The sequence below is a fragment of the Rhinoraja longicauda genome, chromosome 8, assembly GCF_053455715.1.
Source record: "Rhinoraja longicauda isolate Sanriku21f chromosome 8, sRhiLon1.1, whole genome shotgun sequence".
NCBI lineage: Eukaryota > Metazoa > Chordata > Chondrichthyes > Rajiformes > Arhynchobatidae > Rhinoraja > Rhinoraja longicauda.
The window spans coordinates 54,375,443-54,400,058 of NC_135960.1; the positions used below are offsets into that span (position 1 = coordinate 54,375,443).

Consider the following 24,616-nt stretch of genomic DNA (forward strand, 5'->3'; position numbering starts at 1 on the left):
TTGCAGATGATACTAAGTTGGGGGGTAGTGTGAATTGTGAGGAAGATGCAATAAGGCTGCAGGGTGACTTGGACAGGTTGTGTGAGTGGGCGGATACATGGCAGATGCAGTTTAATGTAGATAAGTGTGAGGTTATTCACTTTGGAAGTAAGAATAGAAAGGCAGATTATTATCTGAATGGTGTCAAGTTAGGAGGAGGGGGAGTTCAACGAGATCTGGGTGTTCTAGTGCATCAGTCAATGAAAGGAAGCATGCAGGTTCAGCAGGCAGTGAAGAAAGCCAATGGAATGTTGGCCTTCGTAACAAGAGGAGTTGAGTATAGGAGCAAAGAGGTCCTTCTACAGTTGTACCGGGCCCTGGTGAGACCGCACCTGGAGTACTGTGTGCAGTTTTGGTCTCCAAATTTGAGGAAGGATATTCTTGCTATGGAGGGCGTGCAGCGTAGGTTCACTAGGTTAATTCCCGGAATGGCGGGACTGTCGTATGTTGAAAGGCTGGAGCGATTGGGCTTGTATACACTGGAATTTAGAAGGATGAGGGGGGATCTTATTGAAACATATAAGATAATTAGGGGATTGGACACATTAGAGGCAGGAAACATGTTCCCAATGTTGGGGGAGTCCAGAACAAGGGGCCACAGTTTAAGAATAAGGGGTAGGCCATTTAGAACGGAGATGAGGAAGAACTTTTTCAGTCAGAGAGTGGTGAAGGTGTGGAATTCTCTGCCTCAGAAGGCAGTGGAGGCCAGTTCGTTGGATGCTTTCAAGAGAGAGCTGGATAGAGCTCTTAAGGATAGCGGAGTGAGGGGGTATGGGGAGAAGGCAGGAACGGGGTACTGATTGAGAGTGATCAGCCATGATCGCATTGAATGGCGGTGCTGGCTCGTAGGGCTGAATGGCCTACTCCTGCACCTATTGTAAAGAAGTAAAGAAGGCAGGAACGGGGTACTGATTGTGAATGATCAGCCATGATCACATTGAATGGTGGTGCTGGCTCGAAGGGCCAAATGGCCTTTGAGTGATGTTCAAAGGTGAATAAAAAAAGTGTGTATATTGGGTGTAAGGCAGCATCTGCAGATCCTTCCTACCATTTCCTTTTCTCCGGAGATGCTGCCTGACATGCTGAGTTACTCCAGCATTTTGAGTCTACCTTCGAGTAGCGATTGTCAGCTGAGGCAATGATTGCCGACTAGTGCTCCGCTGATTGACAGCTGTACGGGCGACCTGGTCCCGCCCCTCGCCGCCGCTCCCAGGACTGGACCCTCCCCCCGCCAGGCGCTGATTGACAGCTGAGCGGGCGGCCTGGTGCTGCCCCAGGCGCAGCTCCTAGGATTGGCCCCTCCCCCGCCGCCGCTCCCAGGATTGGCCCCTCTCCCGCGGGCCGCAATTGACAGCTGTGCGGGAGGCTCCGCCCTCCCAATGCTGGCCCCCTCCCATCGCGGGCGGTGATTGACGGGTGTGCGTGAGGCTCCTCCCTCACGCCGCCACTCCCTCGCTGCGGCCGTGAAGCCTGCCGGGAGCGTCTGCCGCTCACCTCTGACCCCGCCTCGCTCGCAGCCACAACACGGAAGGATGGCGTCGGAGGAGCGCGAGCAACCGCGCGCTCGCCAACGGCTGCAGGTGATGGCGGGGCACTTGCGGAGGCCCGGCCCCGGCACTGCAACAACAACAACAACCGAGCCTGCACTCAGCCAGCGCCCGGCCCTGGAGCCAGCGGCTGCCGACGGCGCGGCCAAGGCGACGGGCAGCATCCCCAGGCGGAGGTGGGTGTCGAGACGGTCGTTTGAATGGGTGCGGCGGGGAACCGAGGTGCCCTGTCGGAGCCCGGCCCAGTGTTGAAGGGACGATACTGGGATGTGTTCAGAGTTTGTACTCGGGCCCTGCATGGGCGGCTCGGTTTCAGTGACACGTCTAAATAATAAATATGCAGCCTGGTGTGCGTGCCTGCTGCTGCTGCTGTCGGCAGAGGCTTTGTAAGTGCTTGAGAGGTAGATACCTGGACCGATCGGAGCATTGCACAATTACTCGATTAATTTGTTACAAAGCTTCACCTTCCGTAGAAGTTTTAACATCACCAACGTGCCGAAGTGTTTAAGACTATTTTGCATTCCATAAATGTGGATGTGACACTTTCATGGCAGTGAGTGCTGTCTTGTAGTGATAGGGTGGGGTGATCGGTGGTCTGATGTTTCCCAAGCCTACGTAACTTTTTTTTCGACATCACGCCGTGACATCTAGTGGCACATTCTCTTTGGGCACTTTGTTTTCTTTGAAACAGTAGGGTTCTTCATGTTGGTTTAGCGCAGTTTACTATTCCAGTTAGCCACTCTCCCCAACTGGAAGATGTCACTGGAATTTTCTGAGATGTAGGGTTAAATGTGTCAAAGATTTGACAAGGAGCTATTTCTTGAACTAAATAATAAACTTGTTAATTTGAAGAATCTATTGAATATAAATTCTATATAAAAGAACTAATTTTGACGAATTAACAAGGCGATTTTAGTAAGAGGATGGAACTGCAGATGTTGGTTTATAACAGATGGATACAAAGTACTGATGTAACTCAGCAGGTCAGGCAGCATCTCGTAAAAAAAAGGATAGGTGGATGTTTTGGGTTGGGACCCTTCCTCGGACACAGATTTTAGTGCCTGGTCACTAATAACTTGATGCAATGAAATAGGTTACATTAGGCAAATACAGTTTTATACCTTGTGGCCTCTTGATGTTGTTGCACCAATCAAAACTTTAATGGGTGATTCTGTGCCTCAACTTTACTTTAGATTTTAGAGATACAGCACAGAAACAGGCCCTTCGGCCCACCGAGTCTGCTGACCATTGATCACCCCGTACACAAACACCATCCTACGTACTAACGATGATTTACACTTTTACAGACACCAATTAATCTACAAACCTGTAGATCTTTGAGTATGGGAGGAATCCGAAGCACCTGGAGGAAAGCCCTGCAGTCATGGAGAATGTACAAACTCCATACAGACAGCACCTTTAGTCAGGATTGAACCTGGGTCACTGGTGCTGTGAGGCACCGCTCTACAGCTGTGCCACCCAATGCATGATGAATCTCCAATTTCATTATTATGGGGATCTTGATAGAACAAGTGAGTTCTGGCCTAAAGTATAGGAAGAAATTTGAACATATTAAACTGAATAAAATTGCAGCTTGTCTAATGGAAATCTAAACCCTACATTCCCATTTACTGGGGCAGCCATTCATCCTCATTGTTTATCAAGGAACTATCTGCCTTTGCTGTAAAAACAATATCGGAGAATCAGTTTCTTTTGAACTTTGAAAGGGTTCTAAAGACTTGGGCCTCTTAGAGAGAATATTTCACCGTGTATGATTTGAAATGAATGTCCCTGTATTTTCAAAGAGTCCCCTCGTTCCAAATTCTCCCACAAGGAACAATAGTCTCTTCATCAATCAAGACATTTCAAGATTTTGTATGTTTCGGTTGATCATCAATTACTCTTTTAAATTACAGAAAGTACAAACTTTATTTTCCATGAGAAGGCAAATTCCCCATTCCAGTTATTGTCTGGGCTGAACTGTTTTCAATGTGTTACTATTCTTCAGTAAAGAGAGCAATCCTCCATGCAAAAGTCCGGATATCATCTTGCCAACGTACTGCATAACTGCAGTATAACCTCACCACTTTTGTATGCAGTTCCCCTTGCAGTAAATGTAACATCTGTGGGCTTTTCTAATTACTTGCAGCGCCCACATACTTGCCTTTGAATTATACACTAGGTCACCAAGGTCTCTCTGTATCTTGGAGCATTGTAATCTCTTACTTAAATATTGTTTTCATCAAATTGACAATTATGTTGATGAAAGTTTGTTAATCCAGAAAATTACTTTATTTTAATAGATTGGAGCTGTGCTCGATGGGAGCTGTGCTTAAAACAAACAAAAAACATTACTGGAAAAACTCAGTGGATCAGGTGGCATCAGTGGAGGGAAATGAACAGACAACATTTTGGATTGGGACCCTTCCTCAGACTTCTCTCCAGTCTGACGAGGGATCCTGACCCGAAATATAATTTGGCCAATTCCCTCGATAGATGCTGTTTGAGTTGCTAAGTTCCTCCAGCCTTTGTTCTTTGCTGGGAATTCCAGCATCTGCAGTTTATTGTTTCCAGTGAATTTAAATTGTTGCTTGTGTCTACTACATAGTCACACTGCACGGAAACAGGCCCTTTGGCCCAACTTGGCCATGTCAACCAAGATGCCCCATTTACACTTGTCCCATCTTCCCACGTTTGGCTCATAAATGTCTGAAGAAGAGTCTCAACCCGAAACATCACATATTCCTTTTCTCCAGAGATGCTGTCTGACCCGCTGAGTTACTGCAGTTTTTTGTGTCTATCTTTGGTTTAAACCAGCATCTGCAGTTTCTTCCTACACCTTTCCTATCCATATATCTGTTCAAATGTCTTTAAAATGTTGTTATCGTACCATCCTCAACTAGCCTCCTCGAGCAGCTCGTTCCATATATCCACCACCCTCTGCATGGAAAAAGTTATCTTCCAGGTTCCTATTAAGTTTTTTTCCTCATGAGGTTTTCTAGTTCTTGACTCTCCTACTCAGGCTAAAAGTGCATTGATCATATCCCCCTCATGATCCTATAAGCCTGTATAAGATCACCCCCCAGACTCCTGTGTTCCAAGGTGAGATTTTTTTAGGATTTCCCATATGCTCAAATCCTCACAAAGGGGAGATTCAAAAGCCACTGAAGCCAGTTATCCACTGGAGTACAAAATAGAAGCAGGCAGTTAAGTAAACAGGTGTTAGATGATGAAGCACTTCATTTCCCCAAAATGGAACATGTGGCATTGTTTCCATCGATGGGTTATCAGTTAACTTGAAATACATAATTGACAAATTAATTTCCAAATTTTAGATTTGTTGGCATGGCTTGATGTTTATGCTTGTAGGTTATCTTTCATGTTGTAACATAAGTTAAATGTTGTGGATGTTGTGTCAGTGCTACTCTGTAACTGAGAAGAATAAAGGTTTGTAACATAATAACTTGTAGTTAATGAAATATTACTCCGGTCGTTTGCAAAAAGCAGCACACATTTCAAGGCAGTGGAAATGAGCACTACTGTATTTACTTCGAAAGTGAGCATCATTTATGTTTTGTATAAAGTCTGGACCAGTTTAAAGCAAATGTATTAAGTTGTCTATGAATGTTCATGTATAGAATTAATAATTGAGAAGTTATTTTTTAATAGTTTGTTGTGCAATATAAAACATTTAGCTAGTTAATTGGCACAGCTTGGGCAGCTGACAAACCAGCGGTATAAATATTGATTTCTCTAACTTCAAGTAACCCTTGCTTTCCCTCACTGTCCCTCCCCCACCCAAGTTCTCCGAATAGTTTCATTGTCCCTGTGATTAATTCTACTGATTGTATGCCTCATTGTCATCTTTCCCTCAGCTACCAATGAACCATTCAACATTTCCTTGACCATAGTCTGCTTTGAATTGTCAGTTTCACACCTTACCCTTCCATATCTCTAGTCTCCCTCTCCGCTGATTCTCAGTCTGGTCTCGACCCGACATGTCACCCATTTCTTCACTCCAGAGATGCTGCATGTCATGCAGAGTTACTCTAGCATTTTGTGTCTTTAATTGGCACAGTATATATTTCTGCAAATATGGGATACTGTTAATATGATCTGTCCAGAGAAAAAGGTACAAATTCAATCCAGACGAGATGCGACTCGGAATCACCAGCAAGATGATTGCACATATTATCTTCGCAAATTGCTGTGTATAATTTCTGCCCACAAACGTCCAACCAGAATTTGGTACAGGGTGGTACAAACATAGACAAGAGACGAATTTCAGAAGTGAAAAGTATTGCCTCAAAATGCTGGAGTAACTCAGCGGGACAGGCAGCAGATGGGTCTCGACCCGAAACATCACCCATTCCTTCTCTCCAGTGATGTTGCCTGTCCTGCTGAGTTACTCCAGCATTTTGTGTCTACCTTCGATTTAAACCAGCATCTGCAATTCTTTCTTTCGCATAAAAAGTATTGCCCTTGGTTTAAAGGCAATGGTGACTGGATGTGATAAGAAGCCAACCTGATTAAACTGAAGTTAATGTGGCTGAAGAGGACATTTCTGCTGATACTGGAGTAATACATTAATGCAATCGATCATGATCAGTTGGAAGCTAATTATTTCTATGCTGGGTATTGCAGAAGTTCTTTCGGCAACATCGTAGACTCCAACTATCTTCAGCTACTTCCTCAATGACAATCTGGGCTGGATTGTAATCTTTACCTTTTTCTTTGGACAGAACATACTGGGTGCAAGTAGATTAGGCTGAGTGTGTGAATATTTCATTCATCAGGTTAGGCTGAATGAACATGTCCAGTACCATTCTCATTTGTTTTACGACAGTCTTAAGTATGCATGCAACAAGATAGAGACAAAGTGCTGGAGTATCTGAGCGGGTCAAGCAGCATTTCTGGAGAAAAGGACGTGATTCTCCAGCGATGCTGCCTGACCCACTGAATTATTCCTGCACTTTGTGTCTATCTTTGATTTAAACCAGTATCTACAGTTCTTTGTTTCTACATCATGCATGCAACACGGTTTGGTTGTTAATTGATTTGGATGGCGCCACCAGCACTGGCTGCCTCCCCAACAGTCTGTCCTTTCTACTGTTTTCTACTGTTTTCATTACTTTAAATATGTGTTAAAAGTATGTTTTATTGTTCCTTGGTTTGTTTTATGTGGGGGGGGGGGGGGGGGGGAATTGGTGGACTCTTTTTTTCAATCTCTTACCTTGACGGAGATGTGCGATTTTTCTCCGTATCGTATCCATCCTCATTGTGGCCTAACATTGAGGAGTTGGCGGCTTTTCCTGGAGACCGGCCCGACACTTCGAGGCGTGGGCGGCCCGGGCTTTAACATCGTGAAGCTTGCGATGCTTTGCCGAGGATCGACTGGAGAGCTCCAATTGCGGGGCCTGTCAACTTTAACATCGTGAAGCCCGCAGTCTCTGGTAAGAAGAGGCCGACTCGGGAGCTCCATGCCGCAAAGAGTTTTTTCAACCGTCCCGACGTGGGGAATTTCGATTATCCCGACGCTGGGGCTTCGGACAGTCGGCAGCGGCGACTACGGATGATTCAACAGCCTCGACCGCGGGTGAACAAAGAGGAAGATTATTGAACTTTATTATCTTCTATCACAATGTGGAATTTGAGGTGGTGGATGTTTTTGTTAAATTTTATTTTAATGTGGTTGTGTGTCATGTTGCTTTTTACTTAGTGTGACTGTATGGTAACTCAAATTTCACTGTAGCATAATTGGTACATGTGACAATAAATTGATCTTGAAATCTCGAATAGCCACATTTGCACCACAGTGATGGGCATTGGACAAAGTGCAGGTGGATTGTTTCACCTGGATAGTGTGGTTGCGTTGCTGGCTGTTGAGAAGTGAAGAAAATGACATGGCAATTTTTGTGATTGAATGGTACAATGCAGCTCAAAGGAGAGTGGTTATTGTGGAGATGGAAGAATGAACCAGGATAGAATTAACTGTTAAGAATCCTGAAAGCAGATGGAAAGACATTGATAAAAATTGCAGATGGTGATCCATTGTTTTTGGAGGCTGCTGTGGCGGAAGGTGAGGACAGGTTTTTTGGTGGGGGGAGAGGAGGTGAATGCTGAAGAGTGGGAAGCGGCGTAGACACAGTTTTGAACCCCGTGGTGAATGGGATGTTATGATTTAGAACAAACATAGAATTCACAGAAGTGTCATCTCCAAGTGTCATTATTAAAATAGATATGACAGTAGCTCAGAAGGGTAATGAGAACTTGCAGGAAGCAGGGTCGAAGGATGGACACAGGATAGTTGTTAGAGATCTGCATAGCTATAATGAATGTTGGTCACTAATATATCCCCAGAGATTGAGGCAGAGAGTCAGTTAAAAAAGTGACAGGAGACAGACAATTGATATGTTCAATTGGGCTGCCTCTCCTCACTTCCAGCGATTTCCTTCCCCTGCCACCACAATCAGTCTGAAGAAGGGTCCCGACCTGAAATATCACTATTCACGTTCTCCAGCGATGCTGCCCAATCGACCGAGATACTCCAGCACTTTGTGTCCTCTTTTGTAAACCAGCCTCTGCAGCGATGGGATCATTGAACCATTTCATTGCTGCAAGATTACCAGTGGAGGAATGAGCCTAAATATGTTCCTTGCACAGCTTTCGGCTGCATAGTTAAGGTAGGGGTTTGGGCTGGGTTCCCAGCATAGCAACACTTTGGTATATATTGCTTTAATGTAACAACCCCTTTCAGTCTCTAATTTCATCACCTCTGGCCCCACTGCCTGCTTCTACCTCCTTCCAAAAATTCACAGACAGAACTGCCCTGGCAGGCCCATTGTTTCTACCTACTCCTGCCCCACTGAACTCATCTCCACATACCTTGGTTCTATCCTATCACCCCATGATCAATCTCTTCTCACCTATGTGTGACATGCCATTCAACTCTTTAATAACTTTCAGCTTTTACGCCCCCAGTCATTCATCTCTACCATGGAAGTTCAGCCCCTTCATCCTTCATACCTCCATCCTTCACCAGAAAGGCCTTGAGGCCCAACTTCTCACACTTCAACAACTTCTCTTTCGACTGCTCTCATTTTCTTCAAGTTAAAATTGTAGCCATGGGTGTAAAGGTGTAGCACTTGCATGGGGCCAAGCTATGCCTGCCTTTTTGTTGGTTATATTGAACAGTCCTTGTTTAAGAGATACACTGCCCCATCCTCCAACTCATTCTCTGCTATGTTGACGACTGCATCGGGGCTACCTCCTTCATCCATGCATAACTCATGGACTTAATTAACTTCACCACTAACTTCAACCCTGCTCTCAAATTCACCTGGACTATCTCTGACACCTCTTTCTCCTTTCTTGATCTCTGTCTCCATCACAGGGACAGACTATTGACTGACGTCTCCTATAAACCTACTGACTCCCATAGTTATCTGGACTACACTTCCTCTCACCCTGCCTGAGAATTCTGCTCTTGCATCCTTTCTCCCCAAATGCAACAAGGACAGAGTTCCCATAATCTTCACCTTTTACCTCACCAGCCTCTGCATCCAACACATCATCCTTGACATTTCCATGACCTCCAATGTGATCCCACCACTAATCACATGATCCCATCTCCACCCCTTTATGCATTCCACAGAGACTGCTCCCTCTGCAACTCCTTGGCTCACTTTTCCCATCCCACCCAAACATCCCACAGGTACTTTGCTCCCCAGCAACCTTTGGTAATTAAGTTTACAATTGAAATATAATTTAAAAACACTTATTTTTGTACAAATCTAAATTTTATGCTTTTTGTTGATTGTGCATCATGGTCATATGGCAAGTTTAGATTATGAAAATTTGATGTATTCACATTTTCAGACATGAATGTTGTAATATTCAACCTGATCTTTAGAAAAATATATAACTGACTTCAAACACTGCTGAACAAACTGGTTCAAGACATGCCTGTTTTTATGATTTATTTTAATTTATGGTGTTAGTTCATATAGGAAGGCTAAATGTAAGCTGATTCGGAACTGCAACTCCTTTTATCCCACTAGAAGCATGTAGACAGTGGTAGAGTATTCCCTTGTGTTTTTTGGCAATTATCCTTGATGTATTATCTAATTCTGCCCAATCTCTAATTAAGAAAAAAATTATCAATTTCATTTAAATTAACAATTAATCTAGCATCAGCTGCCAGTTGTGGAAGAGTGACAAATCTATTTCTTGAAACAAAAAATTACAGATGTTGATTAATATACAAAACAATACAAAGTGCTGGAGTAACTTGACAGAAGGCAGCATCTCTAGTGAACATGGATAGGTGAAGTGTTGGGTTGAGACCCTTCTTCAGACTGATTGTTGGGGGGGTGGGGAAATAGCTGGAAAAGGGGAAAGGCAGGATAGAGTAATGGGTCGACACAGGTGAGGGGAGGTTTTGACAGGCAGATGGTAGGAACAAAGTCCAGAGATAAGAACAGGGTGTGAGACTGGTTTGAAGAGTTTTGGATTGTGAAGCCAGAGTGAGGAAAGTAGCAGAAGGGAAGTAGAGGGGAGATAGGTGGGGCATGGGAGAGTGATTGGGGGAAGTGGCGGAAGAAAGGGAGGGGTGTGGATGAGAAAAGGTGGGGGGGGGGGATTTGGTGGGTTGGTAGAGATTGCCTATTGGTAGAGACTATTTCATGCCGTTGGGTTGTAAGCTAACGTCTCCAAGCTGAAGAGTAGCAAAGTTGCAGAAGAAATCTCCAGAGACCTTGATGGCAAGTTGGTGGACACACATCATGATGACCAGGACAGCACTGATGAACAGTGGGTGGCCTTCAGAGATGCAGTCTACTCCATCGCCCCCGAACACCTCGGGCCAGCATCCCGCAGAAACCAGGACTGGTTCGACGAGAACGATGAAGAGATACAGGCACTGCTATCAGAGAAACACCAACTGTTCAGAGCACACCAGAACGACCTCGCGTCACAAGCGATGAAAGATGCCTTTCCCAGCGCAAGACAAAATGTACAGAAGAAACTCCGTGAGATGCAGGACGCATGGTATAGCAAGAAGGCCGATGAAATCCAGGGCTATGCAGCCAGTCACAACACCAAACGTTTCTACGACGCATTGAAGGCTGTGTACGGACCCCAGTCCTCTGGCTCCTCTCCCCTCAGTGCAGACGGGACCCAGTTGCTGACAGAGAAGAAGCAGATTCTGGAGAGATGGGCTGAACATTTCAACCAGGTAATATGATCCTGCTAATATCAACTAATATAATCGCCCTGTTAATATCAACGACGAGACCATCACTCGCTTACCTCAGATGGAGATCAACCAGGACTTTGACAACCTCCCGACAGAAGAAGAAGTCACAGAGGCCTTCAAGCAACTTTCCTGTGGCAAAGCACCAGGATCAGATGCAATTCCTGCTGAAGTGTACAAAGCAGGAGGCCCTGTCATGATGCAGAAGCTGACTGAACTCTTCCAGTCCATGTGGAATGAAGGGAAAGTCCCACAACAACTGAAAGATGCCAGCATAGTCCACATCTACAAGAGGAAAGGCCAGTCATGCGACAATCATCGAGACATCTCCCTCCTGTCCATAGCTGGGAAGATCTTGGCTCGCATTCTGCTCAACCGTCTCATTCAACACCTTGAGCAGGGTCTCCTTCCAGAAAGCCAGTGCGGTTTCCGTGCTGGACGTGGAACTGTCGACATGATATTTGCTGCACGCCAATTCCAGGAAAAATGCCAAGAGCAGCACAGCGACCTGTTCGTGACCTTCGTCGATCTGACAAAGGCCTTCGACACTGTCAGCAGAGATGGCTTGTGGAAGATAATGCAGAAGTTTGGCTGTCCCAGCAAGTTCATCGCGATTGTCTGGCAGTTCCATGACGGCATGATGGTGAAAGTGCTAGGTGATGGAGACGAGTCGGAAGCCTTTCCAGTGACAAACGGTGTGAAGCAAGGTTGTGTTCTTGCCCCTACACTCTTCAGCATGGTCTTCTCTGCCATGCTGACTGATGCCTTCCGTGACTGCCAGGATGGAATACACATCAGGTAAAGGACTGACAGCAGGCTGTTCAACCTTGGGCGCTTGCAAGCTGTTACAAAGGTGAAGGAGACCATCATCAGAGATTTCTTGTTTGCTCCCCATTGCGCCCTCAATGCCAGCACAGAGCAGAAGATGCAGCATGACATGGACTGCTTCTCACAGGCCTGTGACAACTTTGGTCTCTCCATTAGCACCAAAAAGTCTGAAGTTATGTACTAGCCCGCACCTGGAAAGCCCTACCAGGAACCACACATCACGGTGAAGGGTCAGAATTTACAGGCAGTCGACAGCTTTACCTATCTGGGAAGTACACTCTTGCGAGTGGTGAACATTGACGCTAATTGATTGTCACTTTGAATTGACACTGGTTCTCGTGCTTTTCCTTCCGTTTGCATTTTCATTTTAAACTTGTTTGATTCGTAGTTCTAATGTTGCATGTACGATTTGTGAATAAATCTGGCTTTCCTGTATTTAAAGCTGGAATTGCATATTGGTGACGAGCTCAATGTGGGAGCTGTTTACAATTTAATGTCTTAAAGCACTCCATATATTGAGCTACTACAGGATCCTGCCTGTGATAACTCAAAAGTAGGTATTTGACAAAGCTGATTGGGAATCGTTTTTTTTTATTAGTCCTTGTTAGAGTTCTTAACGTACAATTATTTTGATGAGTTAATGAAAAAAGCAAAGTAATTACATGTTTGTTCTCTTAAATTTATAATGTAAATTGCTGAGCTGAACAGGTTTGTTTTCTCTTGGTTAGAAAAGCCTTGTAAAATACTATTCGAAAAGTGTGGCTCCTTTTGTTAACCACTTATTGATTTGGGTGTTTTGTTCGTATATAGTACCGCATTATCTGTTTTTATTTTTATTGTGCTGTAATTCAGGGCGAGGACTGTAAAGTCAGCTTTAAAAATATTAAGAGCAACTATGCTACTTTCTCATGGGTTACTTGTGACAAAGATCATCAGAATCTATTTCTAGTTTTCTACAGCTGATTTCCCCTGACACTAGAATCACTTTTCTTTGTGAACAACACTTTTCAACCAACATTTTACAACCAGTTTCATATCCACCTTGCATTACCTGAAATAGTACCAGGTAAAAAGCTATTTTTTGGAAAAAACCAAGTATTTTATTGAGAAACACAGCAAATTTTGGAAGTGCCCAAAATAACGAAGGAAATAATGAAATAACTAGATTGTTGCACAGTGCATAGATTCATGTTTATATACCTCTTATAGATAGGTAGATTTGCTGAATTACATATTTTTGGCTATAAACCAAGTTGCCTATGAGGTACTGTCAGAACGTTTAAAAAAACATTTGGATAGGTACATGGATAGGATAGGTTTAGAGGGATATGGGCCATATGCAGGCAGGTGAGCTGAGTGTGGATGGGGCATGTTGGTCGGCATGAGCAAGATGGGTAGAAAGGCCTGTTTCTATGATCCTGTGATTGAATGAAGGTGCTGGAGCTTAGTTCTAAAGATCAATAGATCTGTTAATATCTTTTCATTGTTTTTCTTAAAAATTTATTAATGTGATGACTATAGATAATGCTCTGTATGAAAACTTTAGTCTCTGAAGTGCAACAAAGTTTTAATTGTTAATTAGCAAGTAACCCTTGCATCACTTGCTCTCAATGTGGTCACATCTGTAGTGGGGAAACACAGATTGGGTCATGGCTTTGTCGAACACCTCTTCAGTAATCAAGGGTGACTTTGAGCTTCTAGTTGATTGACACTTTAATTCTCAATCTTGCTTGACCAGTCTTTGGCTTCTTGGACTGAAGCCTGAGATAAGTATGAGGAAAAGCATCCTGTCTCTGGACCAGGTAATTTGCTGGCCTAAAGATTCAACATTGAATAAATTTCAGACAATCAGCTTCCCTTTTTGTGTCAGACAGACCAGTTCTGATGAAATATCATTAATCTGCAAAATTAGCTTTTTCTGTATCATTACAATTACTGAACTATTTACCTCCCCGTTCTCTTTTCCCATTTCTTCTTGTATTTACTTTATCGCTGGACACGTTTCCTATATTTCACAAGCCTTCGTCCTCTCCACTGGTGTCATTACATTTTGCATCCTATTTCATTCTTTGTTCTCCCCATTCCTCCAACCCTCTATAATTTAAAATATGCTAATTTTTGCTCTGATGAAACATCATCCTTCTCTATGCACAGGTACACTGAACTGCAAAGTATTTCCAGTATATTTTCATGTTATCTTAAGATTTCCAGTCAGCTGTTTTTCCCCTTGCTTTTGAATAAATCGGTGAGCATTCAAGTGGCAGATGGCGTGTAATGTTTGTATTGTAAACGAGGTTATATGTTTTGTAGGAAAATATTAAAATATGTTGAGTAACTGGTCAATGTTTAGAGGATCAAGGTTTCTCTATTATGAAACACGTGAAAATGCAGATACAGCAAGCAATAGAAGGAAAATGCAGCATCAAGCTTTACTGGAGAGCTTTAGTTACAGAGCGATCAGATAGGCTGTGTTTGTTCTTATTGAAGAGCAGGAAGCTGATGGCTAACCTTAGAAGTTTATAAAATTGTGAGGGGCATAGAGAAGGTTGATAGTCTTTTCTCAGGAATAGGGAAATCTAAAATAATGAACATGTTTAAGATGAGAGGGAAAATACTTAAAGGAGATATGAGGGAGATGTTTATTTAACCACATAGAGAGTGAACAAGCAGCCAGAAGAGGTGGTCGAGGCCAGTGCAATAACAGTACTTTTTTTCCGAAAAGCATCTGGACAGATACAGAGGAAAGGAATAGAGGGATATGGGTTAAATGCAGGAAAATGAGATTTGTATAGTTAGACATCTTGGGGGAGGAGGCATGGACAGGTTGGGCCAAAGGGTTTGGTTCTAAGTATAAAAATGAGCATTGCTGTAAAGGAATTTGGGAAGGGAAACACATGGTGTGCTGTGTCCATTTTTGATTTCCTGACCTCAATGAATATATGACCCTGGAGACTGTTCAGCATTGACTCCCCCAATCAGTACTGCTGCTTACATTCCAGAGTTTGTTGTATTCAGATCTTGACCTCTCAATAAAATTAGATGAAATGCACTTCAGACAAAAACTTGATCGTGAAATTTGATTTCTGTTTATTATTCGGTGAAATAGAACGGTAGATACTCAATAGGATTTGCAATATCTATGGAGATAGAAATGATTAACGTTTCAGGCCCAGAGCCCCATATCTGAGCTGAACAAGTGGAAAAAGGTGCAAAGGGATAAAGAAAAATAGTGAATGTTTGCTGTGGGGTGGTAACCAGTTTTACAGATACATAATTGCATTCTGTGCCTAGTTAATCAGATCTGATCTCTCTGGAAGAGTATAAATAAAGGGAAATGGGTGAGGCAAATTGGAAAGAAAACAAGCTGTAATGTCATTCTGTAACTATGCAATGCAGAAGATAGCAGATGGGAATTTGAACTGATCTGAAATAATTCAGCTTATCAGGTGGCATGTACAGAAAGGAAGAAGTGAGTTAATAGCCTGTTCTGATGCAAACAGGTAATGCTGGTTATCTGAAATTCTGAATTAATTGAGTACCAAATACTTGGATGGAAGATATTCTTCAAGCTTCAATTGGGTTTTGGAACAATGAGGGAAGTCAGAATAGGAGTAGGATGGAGAATTTTGGTTACAGGAGATTGGAAACTTAGTGATCCTTGCAGTCTAAATGAAAGTATTCTGCAAAGCAGTCAATAGTTTGTGTTTGGTTTCTCCAGTGTGAGAGAAAGCACATTGTGAACACTGCATGCAGACGTTAAATTGGAAGAACTGGAAGTCAATTGCTGTTCTACGTAGAAGCACCATTTGGATTTTTTAATATATATATTTTTTAGATTTAGAGATACAGCGCGGAAACAGGCCCTTCGGCCCACCGAGTCCGCGCCGCCCAGCGATCCCCGCACATTAACACTATCCTACACACACTAGGGACAATTTTTACATTTACCCAGTCAATGAACCTACATACCTGTACGTCTTTGGAGTGTGGGAGGAAACCGAAGGATCTCGGAGAAAACCCACGCAGGTCACGGGGAGAACGTACAAACTCCGTACAGATGGCGCCTGTAGTCAGGATCGAACCTGAGTCTCTGGCGATGCATTCGCTGCAAGGCAGCAACTCTACTGTTGTGCCACCGTGCCACCCATTGGATTATTAGATGGCATAAAGGGGCTGGGTAAAAGTGTTTGATCTTCTGCATTTGTCTGAGGAAGTGTCAAATTTAAAAGCAAAATTAGGTGATCAACAATAATCAAAGTACATTTCCACATTCTCTCTTTCCCCCTCCTTCCACACAGAAACTGGGCATGGTAAATTAATGAGTTACGATATCACTCATTTTTCCTCATCTACATATGTATTCCTTGCCCAGTTGGCATAATTGAAAACACTGCACGTAGAAATTGTTGTTTCTTGCTGTTGCTTGTTCAAATAATAAAATTACCGAATAAATACTAACATTTGGGCAAACTACATGTTTTGGTGTTATGTTTCATGCCTATATCTGACCTAGATCCTTTTAATATTGTTTTTTGTTAAACTTTACTCCCAATATAACTAAATTTGTTACATCATTCCGACTAAACTCAGATACTTTATCCGACTGGTCTCAGTATTGTAACTGGCACACTGTTCCTATAGGCAGCTACATTCAATAATTTTGCAACTCAGTGGGTTAAGCAGCATCTTAGGGACATTTTATGTTTTGGGTCATGTCTCTGCATCGGGACAGAGTGGAGAGGAGATGGTCTGTATAAAGATGTGTGCTGATTGGTGATGGAGGGAACCTGGTGAGACGAGGAAGTGGATAAGAAAAAAATACAACCAAGGGTAAAACAAAAATTAAAGGGCAGATGGAAGTGGCGTGAGGGAGCATAGGCCAGAGAGGAAGCCCAGGTGGATAGCTTTGAGTGATGGGCAGATGGAATTGGGAAGTGTGAAAAACATGACTGCAGATGCTGGCATCTGGAGCAAAATTTAAACTGCTGGAAGAACAATGGTTGAGCAGCATCTGTGGAGGCACTGGGATATGTGTTGAAGATTCGAGTCAAGATCCTGTATCAAGTCTTTGGGGGAAGTGAGGGGTAGGTGGGATGAAAAATGATCTGTGAAGAGCAGGGTAGGTGAAACCAGATGAAAGGGGGGGGGGGGAAGTGAACCTGTCAGTGGGAATGGAATATAGTGGATGTTATCTAAACTTGGAAAACTAAATATTCCATTGTAGGCTACCGAAGTGGATTATGAAGTGCTGTTCTTTTACTTTATGTTTGGCCTGAGGGCTAGTGGAGAAGGCTGGCAGAGTGGCCAGTGTGGGATGGGAGGGGGAGTTGGGTGACGTGCAACTGGAAGCTCAAGATGGCCGTTGGAAACTGAGCAGTGGCCATCTTGAGCTGCTGGTTGAATTGCACAAATTTCAATACAAACCTTTCTTTGCAAACATTCTACAACTTTCCCCCCCAACTTTTCTACAACTTCTTCACAATGTTCTCCGACATGACTTAAGCCAATGCCGAGAATGTGATTGTAATCTGGTTATTTTAGGGATGTATTGAAATAAATAATGATAATTATTTTCTAACAATAGTTTAATCCAGGTTATACACAATGCTGAAATACCGCAGCGGATCAGGCAGCATCTCTGGAGAAAAGGAGTTGGTGATGTTTTGGAAAAGAGCTCTTCAGATCAGACTTCAGATGTTCTGGCCCAAAACTTCACCTTTTCTCCAGAGATGCTGCCTGACCCGCTGAGTTACTCCATCATTTTATGTCTATCTTCGGTATAAACCAGAATATGCAGTTCCTTCCTACACAGTTAATCCAGGTATATGAGCTAGTCACTTAATTTATACATTCTATTTTTTTTTGCAATTCTTCCATCTTTATGTTGATGAAATAAATTTTCAGTTAAAAATTTGGTATTGATTCTCCATTCTACCTATAATCAACGGAGTGAAGAAAAAATGTGCTCAGTGCTATTCCATTTAGAGGCAAAGAATTCTGTTTTCAACACAAATGTAACTTTAGTTTGGATCAAAACATTAGAGCACATATAACATGAATGAGGCACATGTAATCTGAAAAGCTCAAATTTTACGTAGCACTGAATTTATCTGTCAATTTAGTTTTTTGTAACGTGTATTGAGATACAGTGAAACTTTTGTGTGCTTTCCAGTTTACTGCCATTACGAATCATGTGGCTTTCAGATCAGATTAATTTAACATTGAAGAATGAGATTTTATTCTTTAGCTTTACCATCACTGAGCTTGTAGTGTCAATGTAACCTCAACAAAATTTATGAATCTGTTCCTTAGAGGTAAAAATACTGTGCTGACTAGTTCCCACTAGATGGCAGTCTATTCCATAAATTAACAATTACTCCAGAGGCTTTACTAACCATGTAAGTCTTTGTCTATAAACCCATCTTTTTCCATCTTTTGTTTAAAAATGCACTTTCATCAATCCAGGTGAAACTTTATAAACTCAGTGCCATGTTGTAGAGCCAGACCGCATTGAAGCAGGCCCCTCTATGCTGAGACCATACCAGCCATCTCGCAGCCGTGTACACTTGATGTAGAAACAAGGAATGCAGGTGCTGGTTTACAATATAAAGATTCAAAGTGCTGGAGTAACTCAGCAGGGTTAGGCAGCATCCCTGGAGAACATGGATCGGTGACATTTTGGGTCGGGGCCCTTCTTCATGGTTGCCGAGTCTACACTTGTTTGGCAAAATGGACGCAGAGACTATGCTTGAAAACTTGTGCTCGGTCTGCCAAGACCTACCGGATCTCCTGGTTGCTCACCATTTTAACTCCCCTTTCCATTCCCATACTGACCTTTCTGTCCAGGGCCACCTCCATTGTCAAAGTGAGACCACGCATAAACTGGAAGAACAACACCTCGTATTCCGTTTGGGTAATCTACAACCTGACGGTATGAACATTGAATTCTCCCATTTTAGGAAACCTCCCCTCCCTCCTCTGCTCTCTCTCTCTATTTACATATACATATACATATATATAAAGATTTTTTTTAATATGTTATTGAAATACAGCCCCCACCTGGCCACAGTGCCCTGGACCATCGGAAGGGAGAAGGGAGGGGGGGGGAAACATTCTGGAGAACCCCTAAGAGTGGGGGAGAAGGGGGGATGGGGAGGGGGGAATGCCAGAGAGCCCCAAAGGGGGGGGGGGGAGAGTAGGATGCTACACTAATGCAGGGGAGCTTGAGGAGGGATGGAGTGGGTGAGAGGAGGATAAGGGGGGGATAGAGTGGGGGGGGGGGGGGTTGCCTGAGAGTGGATGGGGAGTGAGGGGAGGAGGGGGGATGGAGTGGGTGAGAGGGGGAGGAGGGGGAGAAGGGGGGTTGGGGCGGCAGTGGGGGAGGGGAGGGTGCTACGGGTCCACCCTCTTCTAGTTGAATTCTATTGCTTTCTCTTCCCAGCGAGACAAGAGCATCAGCTCCTTAATTAAATTGATGTAAATTTACAATGTAATTTGAGAACCCTTAAAGTTAATTTCAAACTTCAGTAAAGTTCTTTTAGTAGGGAATGATTTGTTGTGTGATATATCTTGAGCCATTTTTGACTCGGTCTTGCTGAGTCTGCATGTCGTATTTTAGTATCCATTTGTTAACTTGTATAAATTTGACACTTTGATTTGGCATGTTTGGCATATTAGTGCCATTTTGTGGAGTATGGAATGCTTTTAGATGTAATTAACAGTTTTGAAATGTTATTTTAGAAATAAAATGCTCATTCTGTTTATAATAGTTCCATATTGTTTACTAATCTGTAAATATTTTTTTATTTTTTTTAACCTGGCTTTCCTCGTCCTGTTTGTTTTCCACTTTAAAAAATATGGCATTTTTATGGTGTCTTTCATGAACTGCAGACATCCCAAAGTTCTTGGCAGCCAGTGAAGTACGATGTAAATCACAAAGCTGCAGATACTGGAATTCTGAAATTGAAATAGAAAATATTGGAAATGCTAAACAGACCAGATAGCATCTGCAGAAAGAAAAGTTAACTTGATACAGAGAGATTTCAGCATGTATTGTCTTTTTAATTTTAGTCGCAGTTGTGATATAAGCAAAGTGGCAATGTTTATACATGACATTCACTATCAGCAGTGAACAACTAATCTGTTCTTAGTGATATTTACGATAAATATTGGTCAAGATATTTTAGTCAGTTGTTCTTCCTCAGTACTACAGCAGATATGTCATTTGTCAGCCCAGATGTTTGTGCTCAAATATCTGGCATGTGACTTGAAGTTATATCCTATGATTTAGAGCAAGACTGCTACAAATTGATCCATAGCTGGCACAATCTTGTGCAGATTTACCATGAAACTGTGATCATAGTAACTGTAATGCTGTATGCAGTTTGATCTTCTGAATCTAGACGTGTTTATCTGGAATTGAACTAATTTTAGGTGCAACAGTAAAACTCCAATAATATGCAATCTGACATTTCAGAAATCACAATGGTTCATCCTCTGTTTCACGGGGTGATATTTGTTGCCTTTCCCTTCACTCGCTGGGGCAACAAATGAGTGAACCATGTTCACTGGTATGCTGCTGTGCACACCTTTAAAGTGAACTGACCGTGGAGTATTCATGTAATAAAATGGGATAGACCTGAAAATCTATTTATCCAACACCACCAAAGCAGGGGATATTAAAGTTTAATGGAGTTTTACTGTATTCATTTTGCATGTATGCTGCCCCCTGTAGCCCATACACTGCTACTGCTGGATGGTTATCATGGGAATAAATGTTAAGTCGGTTAATTGCTCCCAGTCATAAGTGAATGGTAGAATCTTTGGGAAGTTAACAGGAATGTGGGGAGAATTAAATCAGGGGCAGCACAGCGATAGAGTTGCTGTCTCACATGCCAGAGACCCGGGTTCGATCCTGACCATGGCTGCTGTCTGTACAGAGTTCTCCCTGTGATCGTGTTGGTTTTCTCTAGGTGCTCAGTTTTCCTCCCACACTCCAAAGACGTACAGGTTTGTAGGTTAATTGACTTCGGTAAAATTGTAAATTGTCCCTTGTGTGTAGGGTAGTGTTAGTGTACGGGGTAAGTCAAGTCAAGTTTATTTGTCACATACACACAAGATGTGAAATGAAAGGTCACCCACAGTCCCGCAATAAGAGCAATAAAAATAAGCAATTTCACACACAATCACAAACCAACACAAAACAAAAAAAAGAAACATCCATCACAGTGAGTCTCCTCCAGTCACCTCCTCACTGTGATGGAAGGCCAGAATGTCTTTTCTCTTCCCCTGCCATCTTCTCCCGCGGTCAGGCTGTTGAAGTTGCCACATTCCAGGCCGTGCCAGACGGTGAAAGGTCCGCAGCGGGCCGACCCAAGCCCCGCGATCCGGGGCGGGCGAAGACGCCGCCTCTGCACGTCGGGGCGGTCGTGACTCCCGACATTGAAGCCCCCGCCGGGCAGAGAAAATCCCGTGGCCTATTTCAGCGAAGACGCTGCCGCAGCTCCCGATGTCGGCCCCCACCCAGGGGGCTGTGAGCTTCCGATATCCACGTGGCCTGCAGCCGAAGCCTCCGAAGGCGAGTCGCAGCCGCTCCCGCAACGCCACCACAGCCTCCGAAGGCAGCCAGCTCCGCAGATGGTAAGTCTGGTCCGCGGGCTCTGCGAACCAGAGCCCAGTTGGTCCCAGCTGGAGGCCGCCAGCTTCAGGTGTTTGGCTGATGGTGTCCCGCAGCAGGAACGGAGTCACCACCCAGAAAAAAAGGTTGGGTCTCCGTTCGAACGAGACAATTTTACAGTCCCCCCCCCCCCCACACACATACTACACAACCACAAAAAAAACTACATCACATCTACACACTACAATCAAGACAAAAAACACAAAACGGACTGCAGGTAAGCCGCAGCTGCTACGGCAGCACGGTCGGCGCGGACTCGGTGGGTCTAAGGGTCTATTTCCGCACTGTGCCTCGTCTAAAATGAGTCATTGATGGTCACAATGGAGCTGTTGGGTTGAAGAGCCTGTTTTTGTGCTGAATAACGAAATGACTTTGATTCTAAATAGTTTGATTTAAAAAATAAAAAAAGTATTTTAATCTTGAACATTCATTTTTATACCATATTGAAATAATTCCTTTATTTTAAGGCAGGAGATCCTGAAGTGGAATGGATGGGGCTACAGAGACTCCAAATTTACATTTAATAAAAAGGGGCAAGGTGAATTTACAGGCAGAAGGTAAGACTTTATTTAGAAATTTTCAAAAGTCATTCTTTCAGTTACTGTTTCTTTGGAATTGGAAGAAACGTTTTGAAGAGCTGTGTTTTATCCTCCGATGCATCAAACTTATGAAGGTGAGCATGGTTTCATCATAGATTCACATCGATTGCATCTAAACTAGTGTGTGCATGCTGCTGCTTAATGAATTTGTTAGTCTGGGAATGTGTAAACGTATCTGCAATGTTCAGAAGGTTAATTGTGAAGGCGAGTTCATCTAATGTCTCTGAACATTGTTTCAGACATATGGATGTTGTCAGTCATATTGTTTTTTCTTAAAACAGTTTACTGTACGCTATAATACTTCATTTTTGACCTTGACATATAAAGTGCCCTCCATAATGTTTGGGACAAAGACCCATCATTTATTTATTTGCCTCTGTACTCCACGATTTGAGATTTTTAATAGGAAAAAATATCATGTGGTTAAAGTACACATTGTCAGATTTTAATAAAGGGTATTTTTTATACAATTTGGTTTCATCATGTAGAAATTACAGCAGTGTTTATACATAGTCCCCCCTATTTCAGGGCACCGTAATGTTTGGGACACAGCAATGTCATGTAAATAAAAGTAGTTATGTTTAGTATTTTGTTGCTTTTCCTTTGCATGCAATGACTGCTTGAAATCTGCGATTCATGGACATCACCAGTTGCTGGGTGTCTTCTCTGGTGATGCTCTGCCAGGCCTGTATTGCAGCCATCTTTAGCTTGTTTTGGAGGCGAGTCACCTTCAGTTTTCTCTTCAGCATATAAAAGGCAGGCTCAATTGGGTTCAGGTCGGGTGATTGACATGGCCACTCAAGAATTGACCATTTTTAGCTTTAAAAAACTCCTTTGTTGCTTTAGCAGTATGTTTGGGATCATTGTATTGCTGTAGAAAGAACTGCCGGCCAATGGGTTTTGAGGCATTTGTTTGAACTTGAGCAGATAGGATGTGTCTATGCACTTCAGAGTTCATTATGCTACTACCATCAGCAGTTGTATAAGTGAGCCATACATGCGCAAGCCATAACACCCCCACCACCGTGTTTTAAAGATGAGGTGGTTTGCTTTGATCTTGGGCGGTTCCTTCTCTCCTCCATGCTTTGCTCTTGCCATCACTCTGATATAAGTTAATCTTCCCCTCATCTGTTCACAAGACTTTTTTCCAGAACTGTGGTTGCCCTTTTAAGTACTTCTTGGCAAACTAACCTGGCCATCCTATTTTTGCGGCTAACCAGTGGGTTGCATCTTGCAATGTAGCCTCTGTATCTCTGTTCATGAAGTTTTCTGCGGACAGTGGTCATTGACAAACCCACACCTGACTCCTGAAGAGTGGTTCTGATCTGTCGGACAGATGTTTGGGGATTTTTCTTTCTCATAGAGAGAATTCTTCTGTCATCAGCTGTGGTGGTCTTCCTTGGCCTGCCAATTCCTTTGCGATTAGGAAGCTCTTTCTTCTCAATGATGTTCCAAACAGTTGATTTTGGTAAGCCGAAGGTTTGGCTGATGTCTCTAACAGTTTTATTCTTGTTTCTCAGTCTCATAATGGCTTCTTTGACTTTAATTGGTACAACTTTGCTCCTCATGTTGATAAACAGCAATAAAGGTTTCCAAAGGTGATGGAAAGACTGGAGGAAAGACTAGATGCTGAGAGCTCTCTCATACTTGCATTAAGGAGGCATTTGAACACACCTGAGCAATTACAAACACCTGTGAAGCCATGTGTACCAAATATTATGGTGCCCTGAAATGAGGGGACCACATGTGATTTTTTTTTTCTATTACAAATCTCAAATTGTGGAGTATAGAGGCAAATAAATAAATAATGGGTCGTTGTCCCAAACATTATGGAGGTTACTGTATCGTGTTCCGGTATTGAAATATTTCGTAAAATTTGAAGTTACATTTTCATTAAGCCAGTTTAAAATAAATCCTTTGGGATTATTTTTTTTACAAAGTCCCATGTTGTTCTTGACATTATCCCGTTATTTATTTCATAAATATTTCTTAGAGGAAACGCATTTCCCAATATATGCAGCCGGTGTGCCATTCATGGCACAGTAATGGTTGCTTGTTAGAAAGACTATTTATTTTAAAGTTCCGATAACAAAATTATAATACCTCGTGTTTCGTCTTGAGTTACAGCATGGAAACAGACCCTTTGGCCCACTGAGTCCACAACGACAATGAATCACCCATTCACACTATTCACCATTCACACTCAAAACTTGTACCCACAGAATATTTTTTAAAGTACAATTACGTGGTCAATGGCATTGCCTGGAGTGATGTTAACTTAGCTTTTAATTTCTCTCTTTCTCACAAATAGCTTGGATGAAATCTGGACGTCAATCCATTGAAAATCAGACTTTTATCCTGACTTGACACTTGAAATTGTCACTTGGTTCATGGTGACCTTCAAACTGTTGCAATCGTTTAGTGTATTATAAATCGAAAACCACATTATTAGAATTATTTGTGTTGTGGTGGAACAGTTTTCCACATATATGCGTTACTTAAAGTTGGAAATTTTGCAAAGGTTTACCTCAGATTTCAGGTGGCTGCATTCCGGTAGCAAATTATGTTTGATAATTTATATTTCTCAATGGGGAGCAGATATTTAAGTCATCCAGTAATGCATTTATAGGTTGGCCCGAAGACATTGAATTTAGTATAGCAAATGTGTTTCCAA

General features: G+C 42.8%; 1 protein-coding gene across 1 annotated transcript in view; it reads left to right on the plus strand.

The window, feature by feature from the left end:
- The first annotated feature begins 1,419 nt into the window (after window positions 1-1,419).
- The window catches only part of agps (alkylglycerone phosphate synthase), a 95,103-nt gene continuing 71,906 nt past the window's right edge, over window positions 1,420-24,616 (plus strand). Inside the window, exons 1-2 of the mRNA XM_078403997.1 lie at window positions 1,420-1,762; window positions 21,811-21,900. Coding sequence (XP_078260123.1) covers window positions 1,572-1,762; window positions 21,811-21,900 — 281 coding nt within the window. The 5' untranslated portion in view covers window positions 1,420-1,571. The remainder of the gene's footprint in view (window positions 1,763-21,810; window positions 21,901-24,616) is intronic.